Here is a 12,000-nt window from a genome sequence, read left to right on the forward strand (position 1 = left end):
AATAGTGTATAATTCTCTGAGTAATCAGTACTTAACAGAATAAAAACTATCTAAGCTGTTCCCTGGAACTTAGCATGGCAATTTTTAAATGAGATTCTTCAGAAGGAAGAGATACACCAGAAAGAGAGCCACAGGTAAGAAAAAAAAAAAAAGTCAGGGGGGAAAATGTTTCATAACAGAGTAACAGAGATAAGGGAGAGTTTTCCTTCTCTAATCACTAACTAATAAATTTAAAAAACACAGTTTTGGAAACCTAGTTTTGCTACACTCATCTGATCTCTGCAAGTGGTGTCGCTTGCCCACAAAAGCCACAAACACAGCCGAGGCTTTTCCTTCTTCATCTGTAAAAGAAAACATGCCTCACTCAGTCTTTGGGAAGAAAGCTCTGCAAGTAAAAGAGAAAGGAGCCCAGGATACAAGTCCACTTGAGCCCAAAGGTTTGCTTCAAAAAGCAGTTAACTCTCAATAAGGACTCATAATTTCCTGGCACAGTACTAGATTAAGAGTAGTAGGGAATATGTATATTTTCCAGAGAAAAATACAGACCTTAAGTGTCCCTTTGATAATAAGCCATGTTTACTTTGTGACTGCATGCTGTATAACTTCTTAAGCACCAATTCTATCTAATTACCATGGGGTATCTGTAAAACTTTACATACAGCCTTGGTAGAATCATAAGCATTCAGAACTGCAAACTGAATCAGGTCACAAATTAAACAACAAAAAAACAAAAAACTGAAAATCATTTATCAGTAGTTATTTTTGTCTGCAGTGTGACTTGTACCACATTCCCAAGATCAACTGATGGAGGGGGAGGGCGCTTGACTTTTCTCCAGCTATTTATTTCGGGGGGGAGAAATCTTCCATGGGAAATGGTCTTGTGCCTAGCTTTCAGACATTCAAAATTTACAAACTGTCAGTAAGACACTTGTGATTATGTCAAGCTGCCTTGAGGAAGGAGAGGGCAGCAGCTAGGAAACTCTGAAGCCCACTTCTACAGAGTAAAGCAGTATGTCTAATATGCTGGAGCCTTAGGTACTTTCTTCTCAAACATGGCAGCTGTGTATATACCATCATACTCTTCAAATGAAGTTTAGACCAGATGTAGGTTTCTTTCTAAAATTACAACATAAAGGGCAGCTATTCTTCATGCACCTAGCTGGGGTTGAATCTTTCGTAAATTCTCAAGAATCAGTTCCTCTATCTTTACAGGAAAAACCACCCAATTGCTACTTAGAGAAAAACTGCAAGCATAACTCATATGTCAGTGCCACTCATTTTCCCACATTACTGAACCAAACGAACCCTACTTATTAAAAATGTTCAATACCTCTTGGGAAAAAAAGATTCAATTCTTTTGAATCTTTAACTAAAACTCCTATACATTTTTGAGCCTAACTGTACCCACCGACACCCACACACCTTACAAAATTGAGTAACCACTGAAGTGTTTACAAGGATTACTTCAAGAACATTAAACTCTCTTTGTGAGTACATTAAAGACTTTTATTACTTGATGAGAACCTAGTGATCAGTTAGTCGAGGATCATTTTTACAAAGGAAGGGACTGAAGCCCAAAGAAAGGAAGGGACCCATTCAGTCTAGTTACTGTTAGAGCTGAGACTAGAGAAAAAGCAAAAAGATTAAACCACTCTCTTGGCCAGAAGGGTGGTCTGGTCAAAGGCCAAAAATGTTTGCCTCTCCCTTTTATACTTTGAAAAAAATCACAGATTTTATGAGGGTTGTTACTTTATGGAGAATCATATTTTTAACCCCACAGTCAAAAAATATTTTACAAACCAGCTACATGCAAAGCTCTTCTAGAAGGCATGTGAGAGCAAGTCAAGAGTGATGAGAACAGAGTAATTCAATAATTCTTAGAGAGACATATATCACCTCCCAGTTTCCTATTAAGTTCGCCTCAGACCAAGTACAAATTTGTTGTTAAATTTAAAGTTCCTATGACACAAACTGGTGGTATTAACTCCTAACTGGCTAAGAATCCAAGCTTTTCTTCCAAGCCACCACAGCAGGCAACTGGTTTTCTCTGAGAGCAGCCTCTGCTGTTAGCACTAACGCGGGCTATTCTACTTGTGTCCACCATTCCTCCTCCCCCACAATGGGAGCTGGGAACCATGACTGGTCTTTCTATCGTCAGGGCCTGGGGCAGAGTGCTGACAATCAATTCAACCCCGACATTTCTTAGACACTTGTGCCCGGTGCAGAGGACATCAAGATGAATGAGAAAGATGGACGAGCTGACTTGCACAGTTTGGACTCGACAGGAGCTGGACTCAGATACAAAGAAACAGCTCCCATGAGAGCAAGGCTTTAAAAGGGCTAGGTATGAAGATATTCGGAAGCACACAAGTGAGAGGGCCAAAATCTAGCTCAAGGGGGCACATATTTGAGGTGGGAGGCACAAGCCAGAATGAGTGGGAAAGGCAGCCTGAACAAAGTGTTGAGCCAAGGTACAGAGGAATGAAAGAGAAGGATGAGTTTGGAGAACACCGCACCTTCTAGTGTGAGTAGAATAAAAGGTACATGGGAGGGGATGGTTGGAACCTGGCTGCCACACCAAGGAGCTTGGACCTTTCAGATAAATGAAAGCATAGAAGTAAACAGAGGAGTGGCAGGCTTAGGTCTGTTTTCAACATAATTACTCTAGTGATAACGTGGAGAATATACACGGTGGGGTAGGGGGGAGATGTGGAAAGATTGTTAAGGGACCTTATTAATATGTTTCTGGTTTCACTAATTTCTGTAATGTGAAACCAGAAACAACAGCAATATTATCAGCAAAATTTGAGAACCTAGACCACTGGGATGGTAGGAAGGATGTCATGGTGACCAATCAATGAGATGTGGTGGAGGAAATCAAGAACCACTGCAAAGTCCCCAGCACTCCTGGATACTCAAAACATGCACCAAATGACTGGTACCAAACTACACTGTCTTGGACACAATGACCCAGCTGGACTTCCCATTTTCCTGAACGTGGGCAGTACAAAGAAACATGCCCCGCCTATGTGCACTCAATACTAGTTGGTTACCATGAACCAATTAACATAAACACTGCAGGGAGGGATGCCGGCTTGTGCAAAATACATATGAGCTCAGGCAGGCTTATGAAAAAAGTACCTGCAATTAAAAGCACAGCCTAGGACAAAAACTGCCAAAAGGATTCTGCAATCTAAAAGATCAGAGAACAGACAACTCAAAAAAAGAAAAAAGGGAAAAAAGAAAAGGCACAGTTATTTTAGCAGTTTAGAGTTTGAAAAAAACCCCTATAGGAAATTTTAAAATTTATTTCTATCATGAAATTCAGTATACATTCAATTACACTACTCAATACCAGGCTTTCTTTTTTATTTATTTATTTATTTATTTTTTTATTTATTTATTTATTTATTTTTATTTTTGGCTCTGTTGGATCTTCGTTGCTGCATGTGGGCTTTCTCTAGTTGCAGAGAGCGGGGGCTACTCTTTGTTGTCTTTTTTAAATATATAGGTTTGAGGGAGCTACTCACACTAAAGTGCAAAATGCAGGGACTCCCCTGGCGGTCCAGTGGTTAAGACTCCACGCTTCCAATGCAGGAGGCGAGGTTCGATCCCTGGTCTGGGAACTAAGCTCCCGCATGCAGTGCAGCACAGCCAAAAAAAAAAAAAAAGGCAAAATGCACTGGAGAGGCCTTGGAGCCCAATGGTAGGTAACGAGCAACCAAAAATCACTTGCATTACCATTACCCCTCAGCTGACTCTTCAGAATCAACTGATAGGGTTTACGATGTACTTCCAAAAGAACCAAAGTATTCCTGTAAATATGCCAGTGATATCAAACAAATAATGATCACAAGAAGTTCTTCCCTCCACGATTTCTACCTGTGCCCCCAGTTAAACTAATATGAGTCCCGACAATTACAAACGTCTCTGCACCATTTCTAAAGTGGTGATCAGATACCTAAATTTAGTTTCCTCGAACCAGGTCTACACAGGAACATTTAGATCTAATGGGTCACTCAAGATGACAAGAACTTCCCAACCTCTCCATGTCATTTCCGTTTGTCTTTCTTTTTCCTAAATGAAGTGAGTCATAGTGTATAGATTTTTCTCCTCTGCACAAAACACAGTTTTTCTCTGAAGAGAATGGCATTTATATAAAAATTATTGGGAAATTTTAATATTTATGTTGGACTATAACAACATAAGCTGTATATAGCAATAAAGAGTTTTAGTGAACTACTGTTATAACATGGTTTTAACCTAGACAGGCATTAGATCGTATTTCATAATGAAAGCAGCTATGAAAACAAATGTCAATTGGAAGAGTGGCCCGTTTTACAAAGCCTGCCTCTAACAGAATAAATCTTGCCTTCAAGTCACAAGCTATTGTTGCAATCTCCTTTATCTGAAACAATCAAATCATTCATACTGAAAAGTAGTGAACAGTGTCAGAGAATCAACAATTAGCTATGAGAGAAATAGCGAAACACCTGACCCAAACCTTAAACTACAAATGGAGGGTAGTTTTTCCTATTTTCATTCATTCAAGCCCTCCCTTCTCTCACTCTAGCTTCAAAAACCAATCCCTTTTCCCTATCTGTGTTTTCTCTTCTCTTTTGGGCACTCCAGGCTTGCTAAGTGTTACTTCCACTTTTCAAACCAGACATAAAATTGTTTAAATGATAGAAAACAATTTTAAAAAGCCATCTACACATGCTATCAAAGCTGACTTTTTATAAACCTAAATGCTTATTAGTATCTATGCTATTGATTAGCATTCACAACCATATAAAAACAGTTATTCTCACATTATCAAATTGAGCTAGCAGAGAACCTTTGCCTGAAACATTTTTCTAAGCCGACACATTCCTCGGCATTCAAAAGTCTACTTCATCCTTTGTTCTTTTCCCAATTGTTTGCAAGTTTTTACATTTTTGTGTTCTAGTTAGAAGCTGGTATAGTGAGAAAGAGATGCACTGCTTTGTTCACAAAATGTTAAGCAAAAATTACATATTATTTTTAAAATCACAATAGACTAAGCAAGCTCATAATGACTGTTTAAGGCTGCCTTCGTTGTGACATGCTACAAAATATTGTTTTTTAACTTCCATTTTCTACCAACCATAAACACATTCTTTGAATTCCTGAAAAATAATGGTTTTCGTAAATTGACACACACTTTGGAAAATTTGCCACTTCAGACGCAAGGTCATTTCAATTTCTACATTTTTTAAAAAATGCCACAGTTGGCCACTTTTAACGTCAAGAAGGAAAAGAGCTTCTGATTTCGGTTTTGTAAAAGAAAAATACCTGTACTGCAGAGGTGAGACAGCCCAGAGTGGATAATTCTCTAAGATTAAAGAAACCACCTCTAGAAATGTGGCAATCCATTCAGGATCTAGAGATATCTCAACGTACAGCAATCTCAACTAACTCTACGGCTTCCGAGGTGGAAGACAAACAGAACAATGAGAGAAATTCATTGAAGACCATGCTCCATGCTAGTGACTCGCTTAACAGAGTTTTCACAATGCTTGGGTGACAGGTCTCCCACTCCACCCTATAACAATCAGAAATCAAATTCAACCCAGGACTTTTCATAATATGAATTTGTTGTTGCCAACTGAGTCAGTTTCAGTATAAAAGATTTCCCCCAGTACCTCTTGGAGGCCACTCCTACTTGTGATGGGGTATATCATAATCAACTCCAATACTTGAGACAAAGAATTTTTTCATTTAAAACCACTTTAGACTCTACCGTATTAAATCTGATGCAGAAAATTTGTCTACACATTCTCAAAGTCACTAGTGGAATTCATTCAATTAACTCTGAGAGACTAGACACAGAATACAAATTTTATATATTGATCGATCATACTGATACAGATTACAGTGGTTATAAATATTAGTCTATCAGAAGCTAATATACATTACAGTGCAAGTAGAAAGAATCTTGTCAAGTAAGCTTGATGCAAATCCACATGCAACCAAGCCTGCCAAAAAAAGGCTTTTGTTAGTCAAGCATACCAAAGAACTGCTTAAAGCTTTTTTCCTTTTCAAGTGGAGCTCAAAATAGATTTTAATACTACCAGCTGATGGGTCTCACAATTTGCCTTTTGAGCCTATAAGATGAAAACAGCCCTCTCCTTTTTCACAAGTAACATCTCTCTATTCTGTACATCGTTTATTTAAAACACCGAGTGTGGTTTTCGTTAATCCTCACAACCCCCGCAATGACATTTAATCGGGAGCACATATTTTCTTCAGAGGATTTAGCTGCTTGTGAAAGCAGACCTCTTCATCTTTTTAATCTGATGATGTAGAGATATGTGAGAAACCCCACCTTCCTAACTTTTTATTTATGAACCACCACAACCCACAAGCAGATGAGGACTGGGAAGACACCATCATCTCAACCATGACCAAAGGGTAAGATGCTCATGGGGAGAAAGATGCTATTGTAGAGAGGGTAAAAACGTTAACCTCGCCTGTTGCCTGCCTGACACGGGGTAACATTCTGGCCCCAGTGCAGTAGGTGCTATAGCCCTCCTGGCTGGAAAGCTCTTGAGCCTGCCCCTCTCAGGGCTTAGCTCACAGAGCAAATGTCTCTTCCTCTGACAGATCTTCCCCGATCGCTTTCTCTGAAGCAGCCCATCTTCCCTGAAATCACTCTCTATCCCGTTATGTTTTGTTTTCTTCACAGTACTTGTCACCACCTGAAATTATCTGCTTACGTGTTTGCCCTGTTCGACGGGGGGTAGGATCCTGCCTGTCTTGTTCAGCAAACACTACCTCCAGCGCCTCATCCATTAAATGAATGAACAGGAAGGGGGAAGGGACTGTCATCCTTGGGACTCGACGCACAGAGACCAGAGGAAAGGAAATGTAGAGGAGGGAGCGGGGAGTAACCCTTTCCCCCGGGGAGACAAAGGAAGACAGCCTGAGGTGGTCCCGTCTAGAAAAGGAAGCCGTGGGGCTGTCCCATCCACCCCAGGGCACAAAGAGTGGACAGGCAGGGGGGCGGGGTCGGGGTGCGAGGCTTCGCGCTGAGACCGGAGACTGGCGGCTCCCAGGCTCGAGAGGTCAGCCGGGTTGGAGGACAGGAGGTAGGCGGGGGATCAAAGGGGACTGCGAGGCCGGGGAGAGACGCAGGCCCACCCGGGGGACAAAGAGAGAGGGCGCCGGCCTCTGCCGCGCCGGAGAGAATCCCCAAGGAGCAGGGCCGAGGCGGAGGGCGGGACCCGGAGGGAGAGCGGGGCCTGGGGGTCTGAGGGGAGGGTTCGCGAGGCCTAAGCGAAGGGCCTGCCGCGCTCTGGGGCGCTCCCGCACCTGGTAAATGGCCGCCCAGCTCCCAGACTTGTCGATCTGCTCGAACTCCTTCTCCATCTCCATGACGGGCCAGGGGGGGTTGCTGCGCCTCCTTCTCGGCCCACTGCGCCGTCTGCCTCTCTAGGCCGCGTCGCGCTCTTCGCCCTGAGTCCCACTGCAAGCCTCGACTCCTGCCGCTACCGCCGCCCTAGCCGCCGCTGCTTCTTCATGTCAACCCGGCAGCCGGAAGTACGCACCGCGCTGCCGCGGGCTCCGCCCCTCAAGCAGAAGGACCAGTCAGCGCTCGAGAATGTCGGCTAGCACTTCCGTGGGGCGGAGCCGGGGGAGGTGCTGGGGGAAGACATCTTGCAGCGTGCGCTCCCTCCTCCTCTCCCCTCCCGGGCTACGGGCTTGGGCGTGGCGCGCGCCCGTTGCCTAGGCGACCCCGGGAGCCCCGCCCACGGCGCGTGGGTTTGCCAGGCCCCCACCGATCTTGAATTCAAGCATCCACATGGTCCGATGAGTCACAGAGTGAGCTTGAAGCAGTCATGAGTCTTTCCTGCAGCACCGGGGCCGAGGCCTCAGGCTCCAGTGGGAGTATGGGGCGGGGGTGCGGGGAAGGAAATGGGGGTTACATGCTCCCCTTCCAGGCTCCCGGCTCTGGCCAGATGCCCACCCTTGTTTCGTGGAACTTAGAACTTCAGGACTTACCAGGCTGCTAGGGAAGGCCCACTACTCTCTGAATGCGTGAGAGTGAGTCAAAAATTATCCGCACTCTGGCTGTAGAATTTATTTTAATTAGCTGTTAGAAAAGAAAAATACATTTTTTTTTTTTTACATAATCTCCTTTCTTTTCAATACCCTTCATCCATCTGTCAACAAGCTTTCGGTATTCCCTCATTAAAAAATGTTTTAGGCTGAGCTGTGAGCCACGAATGCACTGCTGTCTTCACATCTTCATCAGAAGTGAATCTTTGTCCTCGAAGCGTTGCTTTCAGAGGACCAAATAGGTGAAAGTCTGATGGAGCAAGATCAGGACTATAGTGAGGATGCTTTAACACCTCAAAGAGTGTCAACAACATAGGCAGAGTGTGTGGACATGCATTGTCATGTAAGATCACAGTGCCCTTGGATACCAGTCCTCTGCATTTAATCCAAAGTTTAGCCTTCAGCTCTACAATAAGCATCTCACTGTAACGAGAACTGTTGATTGTTGAACCTTTTTCCTGATAATGTTCCAATATTGGCCCTTGGAATCCCAACAAACTGAAAGCATCAATCTTCCAGCTGATTGTTGACTTTTGAACTTTTTCTTGGTCCACGATTGAGGATGTCTCCATTACATACTCTGCCATTTACTCTTAGGCTTGTAGTGATGAATCCATGCCTTGTCACTAGTAATGATTTTCTTTAAGAAACTTTCACCTTCCTTAGAGTAACGGCCCAAATTTTGTTTGCAGATATCCAAACGCTTCTGTTTATGCTCTTCCATGAGTTGTTTTAGTACTCATCTCACATAGACTTTTCAAAACCTAAGTCTGTTGTGGATTACTTCGTTTTGAGGTGTTAGAGCATCCTCCCTATAATTCTGATCTTGCTCCATCGGACTTTCACCTGTTTGGTCCCCTGAAAGCAGCCCTACGAGGATGAAGATTCACTTCTGATGAAGATGTGAAGACAGCGGTGCATTCGTGGCTCACAGCTCAGCCTAAAACATTTTTTAATGAGGGAATACCGAAAGCTTGTCGACAGATGGACAAAGGGTATTGAAAAGCAAGGAGATTATGTAAAAAAAAAAGATGTATTTTTCTTTTCTAACAGCTAATTAAAATAAATTCTACAGTCAGAGTGCAGATAGTTTTTGACTCACCCTCGTACTTTCCGTTTGGGGTCTCCTATCCTGGGCACTGCAGAAATGAATGGATTGGGGTCTTGGAATGATTTTCAATATTTCCCAAAGTAGCAAGGAAGTCCCGCTCAGACTGGACTCAGTGAAGCACAAATTCCATGGTGCATTAGTGTTAAGTAATGGTAGATTTCTGGCCCTACCTCCAAAGGATTCAGATACAGGAGTCTGTATTTTTCACCAGCAACCCCAGCTAATTCTACACTCATGAAACACAAATGAGAAGGGCTGCACGGGTTGCCTTCCTGTAGGTTCTACATTAAGCCATCCACCTTTGGGTGTGGCACATTATATGGAGATTGTGAATTCCGTGGGGTCAGAGACCCTAGAGGTCAGAATCATCTCTGTTCACTCTTCCCATTTCAAGCCTCCCCAGAGCAGCAGTGTTGAATTCCAGCTCATTCCTTGAGTGCTTGTGGCAGGCACTGTGCCTGGCATTCCAAGTACATTTTCTCATTGAATCTCTACAACAACCCTACAATATAGGCACTTTTATCATTCCCATTTTATAGATGAGAAAACTGAGGCGCAGAGAGGCAAAATCACTTGCCCAGAGTACCTTTGCATATTGGTATGAAAGCCAGGATTACAACCCAGTCTCCAGTGCTTGCTTTGGCGCCAGGCTGCCTGAGTCCAAATTCCAGTTCGACTAAATACTAGCTGTGCAACCTTGGCCAAATTACCTAACCCCTCTCTGCCTCTGTTCCTTCCTTTGTAAAATGAAGATAATAAAAGTACCCACCTCATAGGGTCATGTGAAGATTGAAAGAGTATATATAATGCTTTTAGTCTACTGAGTGGATCAATAAATATGAGCCCCCATTATTATATACCTTCAATTAATAGCGAATGGGAGGTAAATTCTTGTTGAATAAATGCAATTGGTTTGATAGGCAATGTCTTTAGAAACTGAGTATTCCATGGAGGGGGAAATTAACAAAAGATGCCCCTTTGGGTGAAAAGTTTGGGAACCCCACACTTGGAAGCTGCCTAATTTAAGTCTTAGCCATTTAAGCAACTCTTCAGGTTCGTTTACTCTTTCTGCCCTTGTTTCCTTGAGTGCTAGTTTGTCTGGAACTCACAGAACTCAGAGCTTCTTGCGGGGAACAGAGAACAAGTCTAGTTCATTCCTCTTGCTGTGGGCTGAGCTAAATAAGTAAATAAATCAAATGCCTATCTGGAGCCCAAGTGACCCTCATGCCTGCAGGGAGTGCCACCCAGTGACGAGCGGCCTTTGAGAGGGGCCAGTGCTATGCACAGGATCTCGGTGAAGGAGTCGGGGCGGCGGGGGGGGGGTGGGGGGGGGGTGGGGAGAGCGCAGCGTGCAGGGTCCATGCGTGTTTAGTGGATGTATTAGTTACCTAGGGTGGCCATAATAAGTTACCACAAATTTGGTGGCTTAAAGCAAAAGGAATATATATTTGAACAGTTCTGGAGGCCAGACGCCTGAAGTCAGTGTGTTGACAGGGCCACAGTCCCTCTGAAATCTCTAGGGGAGAGGCCTTTCTTGCCTGTTACGGCTCCTGGTGGTTTCAGTTGTTCCTTGGTTTGCGGTAGCATAAATCCAGTCTCTGTCTCCGTCTTTACAGGGTTTTTTCCTCTTCTCCTCTTCCACTGTCTAATCTCCCTCTGCCTCACTCTTTCAAGGATACCTGTCATTGGATCTAGGACCCACTCTAATCCAGGGTGATTTTGCATTGCCAGGTAATCCCAGATGATCTCATTTTGAGATCCTTCAATTAATTACATCTGCAAAGGCCCTTTTTCTGAATAAGATTATATTCCAGGTTCTGGGGGTTAGGACTTTTTGGACCTATCTTTTTGAGGGCCCTCATGCAACTTACTACAATGACAGAGGGTAAAACTTTGTCACACTATTGATCCTGAATGAAACCCCTAATTTCAGGTATCAGCGAATCACTGTTATATCCATTCTTCACATAGCAGCAGCCAGAGAGCGCTTTTAATTTTTGGATCATGAAACTCTTCTATGTAAAACCCTCCAATAGTTTCCCATCTTTCTTAAAATGAAACCCAAATAAGCCCTAACCCTGGCCCACCTCCCCAATCTCTCTCCTTTTCTTGTACTCTAATCCAATCTTCTAATTTATTGAATGAGTTTCTACCTGAGGACCTTTACACCAGCTGTTCCTGCTGCCTGGATCACTCTTCTTGCAGATCTTCTCACCATTCAAGTCTCAGGTCAGATGTCACCTCTGCAGACAGGTCTCTGACCATGGTCTCTAAAATAGCCCCCAGTCACGCTCTACCAGTGACCCTGCTTTTTGTGTCACAGTGCTCATTTCTGTCTAAAAACCCCCTCTTTATTTGCTGGCTTGTTTCCTTTTCCTGCCCCCACTACAGTGTTCCATGAGGGTAGGGACCTCGACTTCTTGCCTGTGTCCCAAGCCCCTGATATTGGGTTGGGAGGAGGGACTTGAGGTGCTGGACTCTTCCGTGGCTCTCTGAGGCTTGGCTTTCATCTGTAACGCTCTGCTAGTTCCCTGCCAAGGCCTGACCTAGAAGCAGCCAAGCCTTGATAAGCCCCAGAGATGTGATGGTGGTGATTGGGAATCTTTTAGTGATGACTAGTTAGAAAATAAACAAATGACCATGTATCATGATAGCGAAAACCTTTTCCTGGCAGGCCTGCTTGAGGAATGGTCTCAGGCGGTTTCCTGGGCCTTTCCTTCACAGATTTAGCTAATGGAGGAAATCAATGACCCATTAAACTTTAAAAAATGTCCTAAAGAGTTGTCAGTAGAGAAGGATGGCTGTTTACC

At 43.6% G+C, this 12,000-nt stretch overlaps 1 protein-coding gene across 6 annotated transcripts in view; it reads right to left on the bottom strand.

Moving 5' to 3' along the window:
* Nucleotides 1-7,570, bottom strand: part of PTPN1 (protein tyrosine phosphatase non-receptor type 1) — a 66,789-nt gene extending 59,219 nt beyond the window's left edge. For 3 of the 6 annotated variants that reach the window (XM_057702920.1, XM_057702922.1, XM_057702919.1), the window contains exon 1: nt 7,333-7,570. In XM_057702920.1, the coding sequence (XP_057558903.1) occupies nt 7,333-7,395 (63 nt within the window). In that variant the 5' untranslated portion in view covers nt 7,396-7,570. The remainder of the gene's footprint in view (nt 1-7,332) is intronic. The other 3 variants (XM_057702923.1, XM_057702924.1, XM_057702921.1) reach the window with 3 other exon arrangements.
* Between the last annotated feature and the right edge of the window lie 4,430 nt (nt 7,571-12,000).

Source organism: Hippopotamus amphibius, chromosome 12, assembly GCF_030028045.1.
Source record: "Hippopotamus amphibius kiboko isolate mHipAmp2 chromosome 12, mHipAmp2.hap2, whole genome shotgun sequence".
In the NCBI taxonomy this organism is placed as follows: domain Eukaryota; kingdom Metazoa; phylum Chordata; class Mammalia; order Artiodactyla; family Hippopotamidae; genus Hippopotamus; species Hippopotamus amphibius.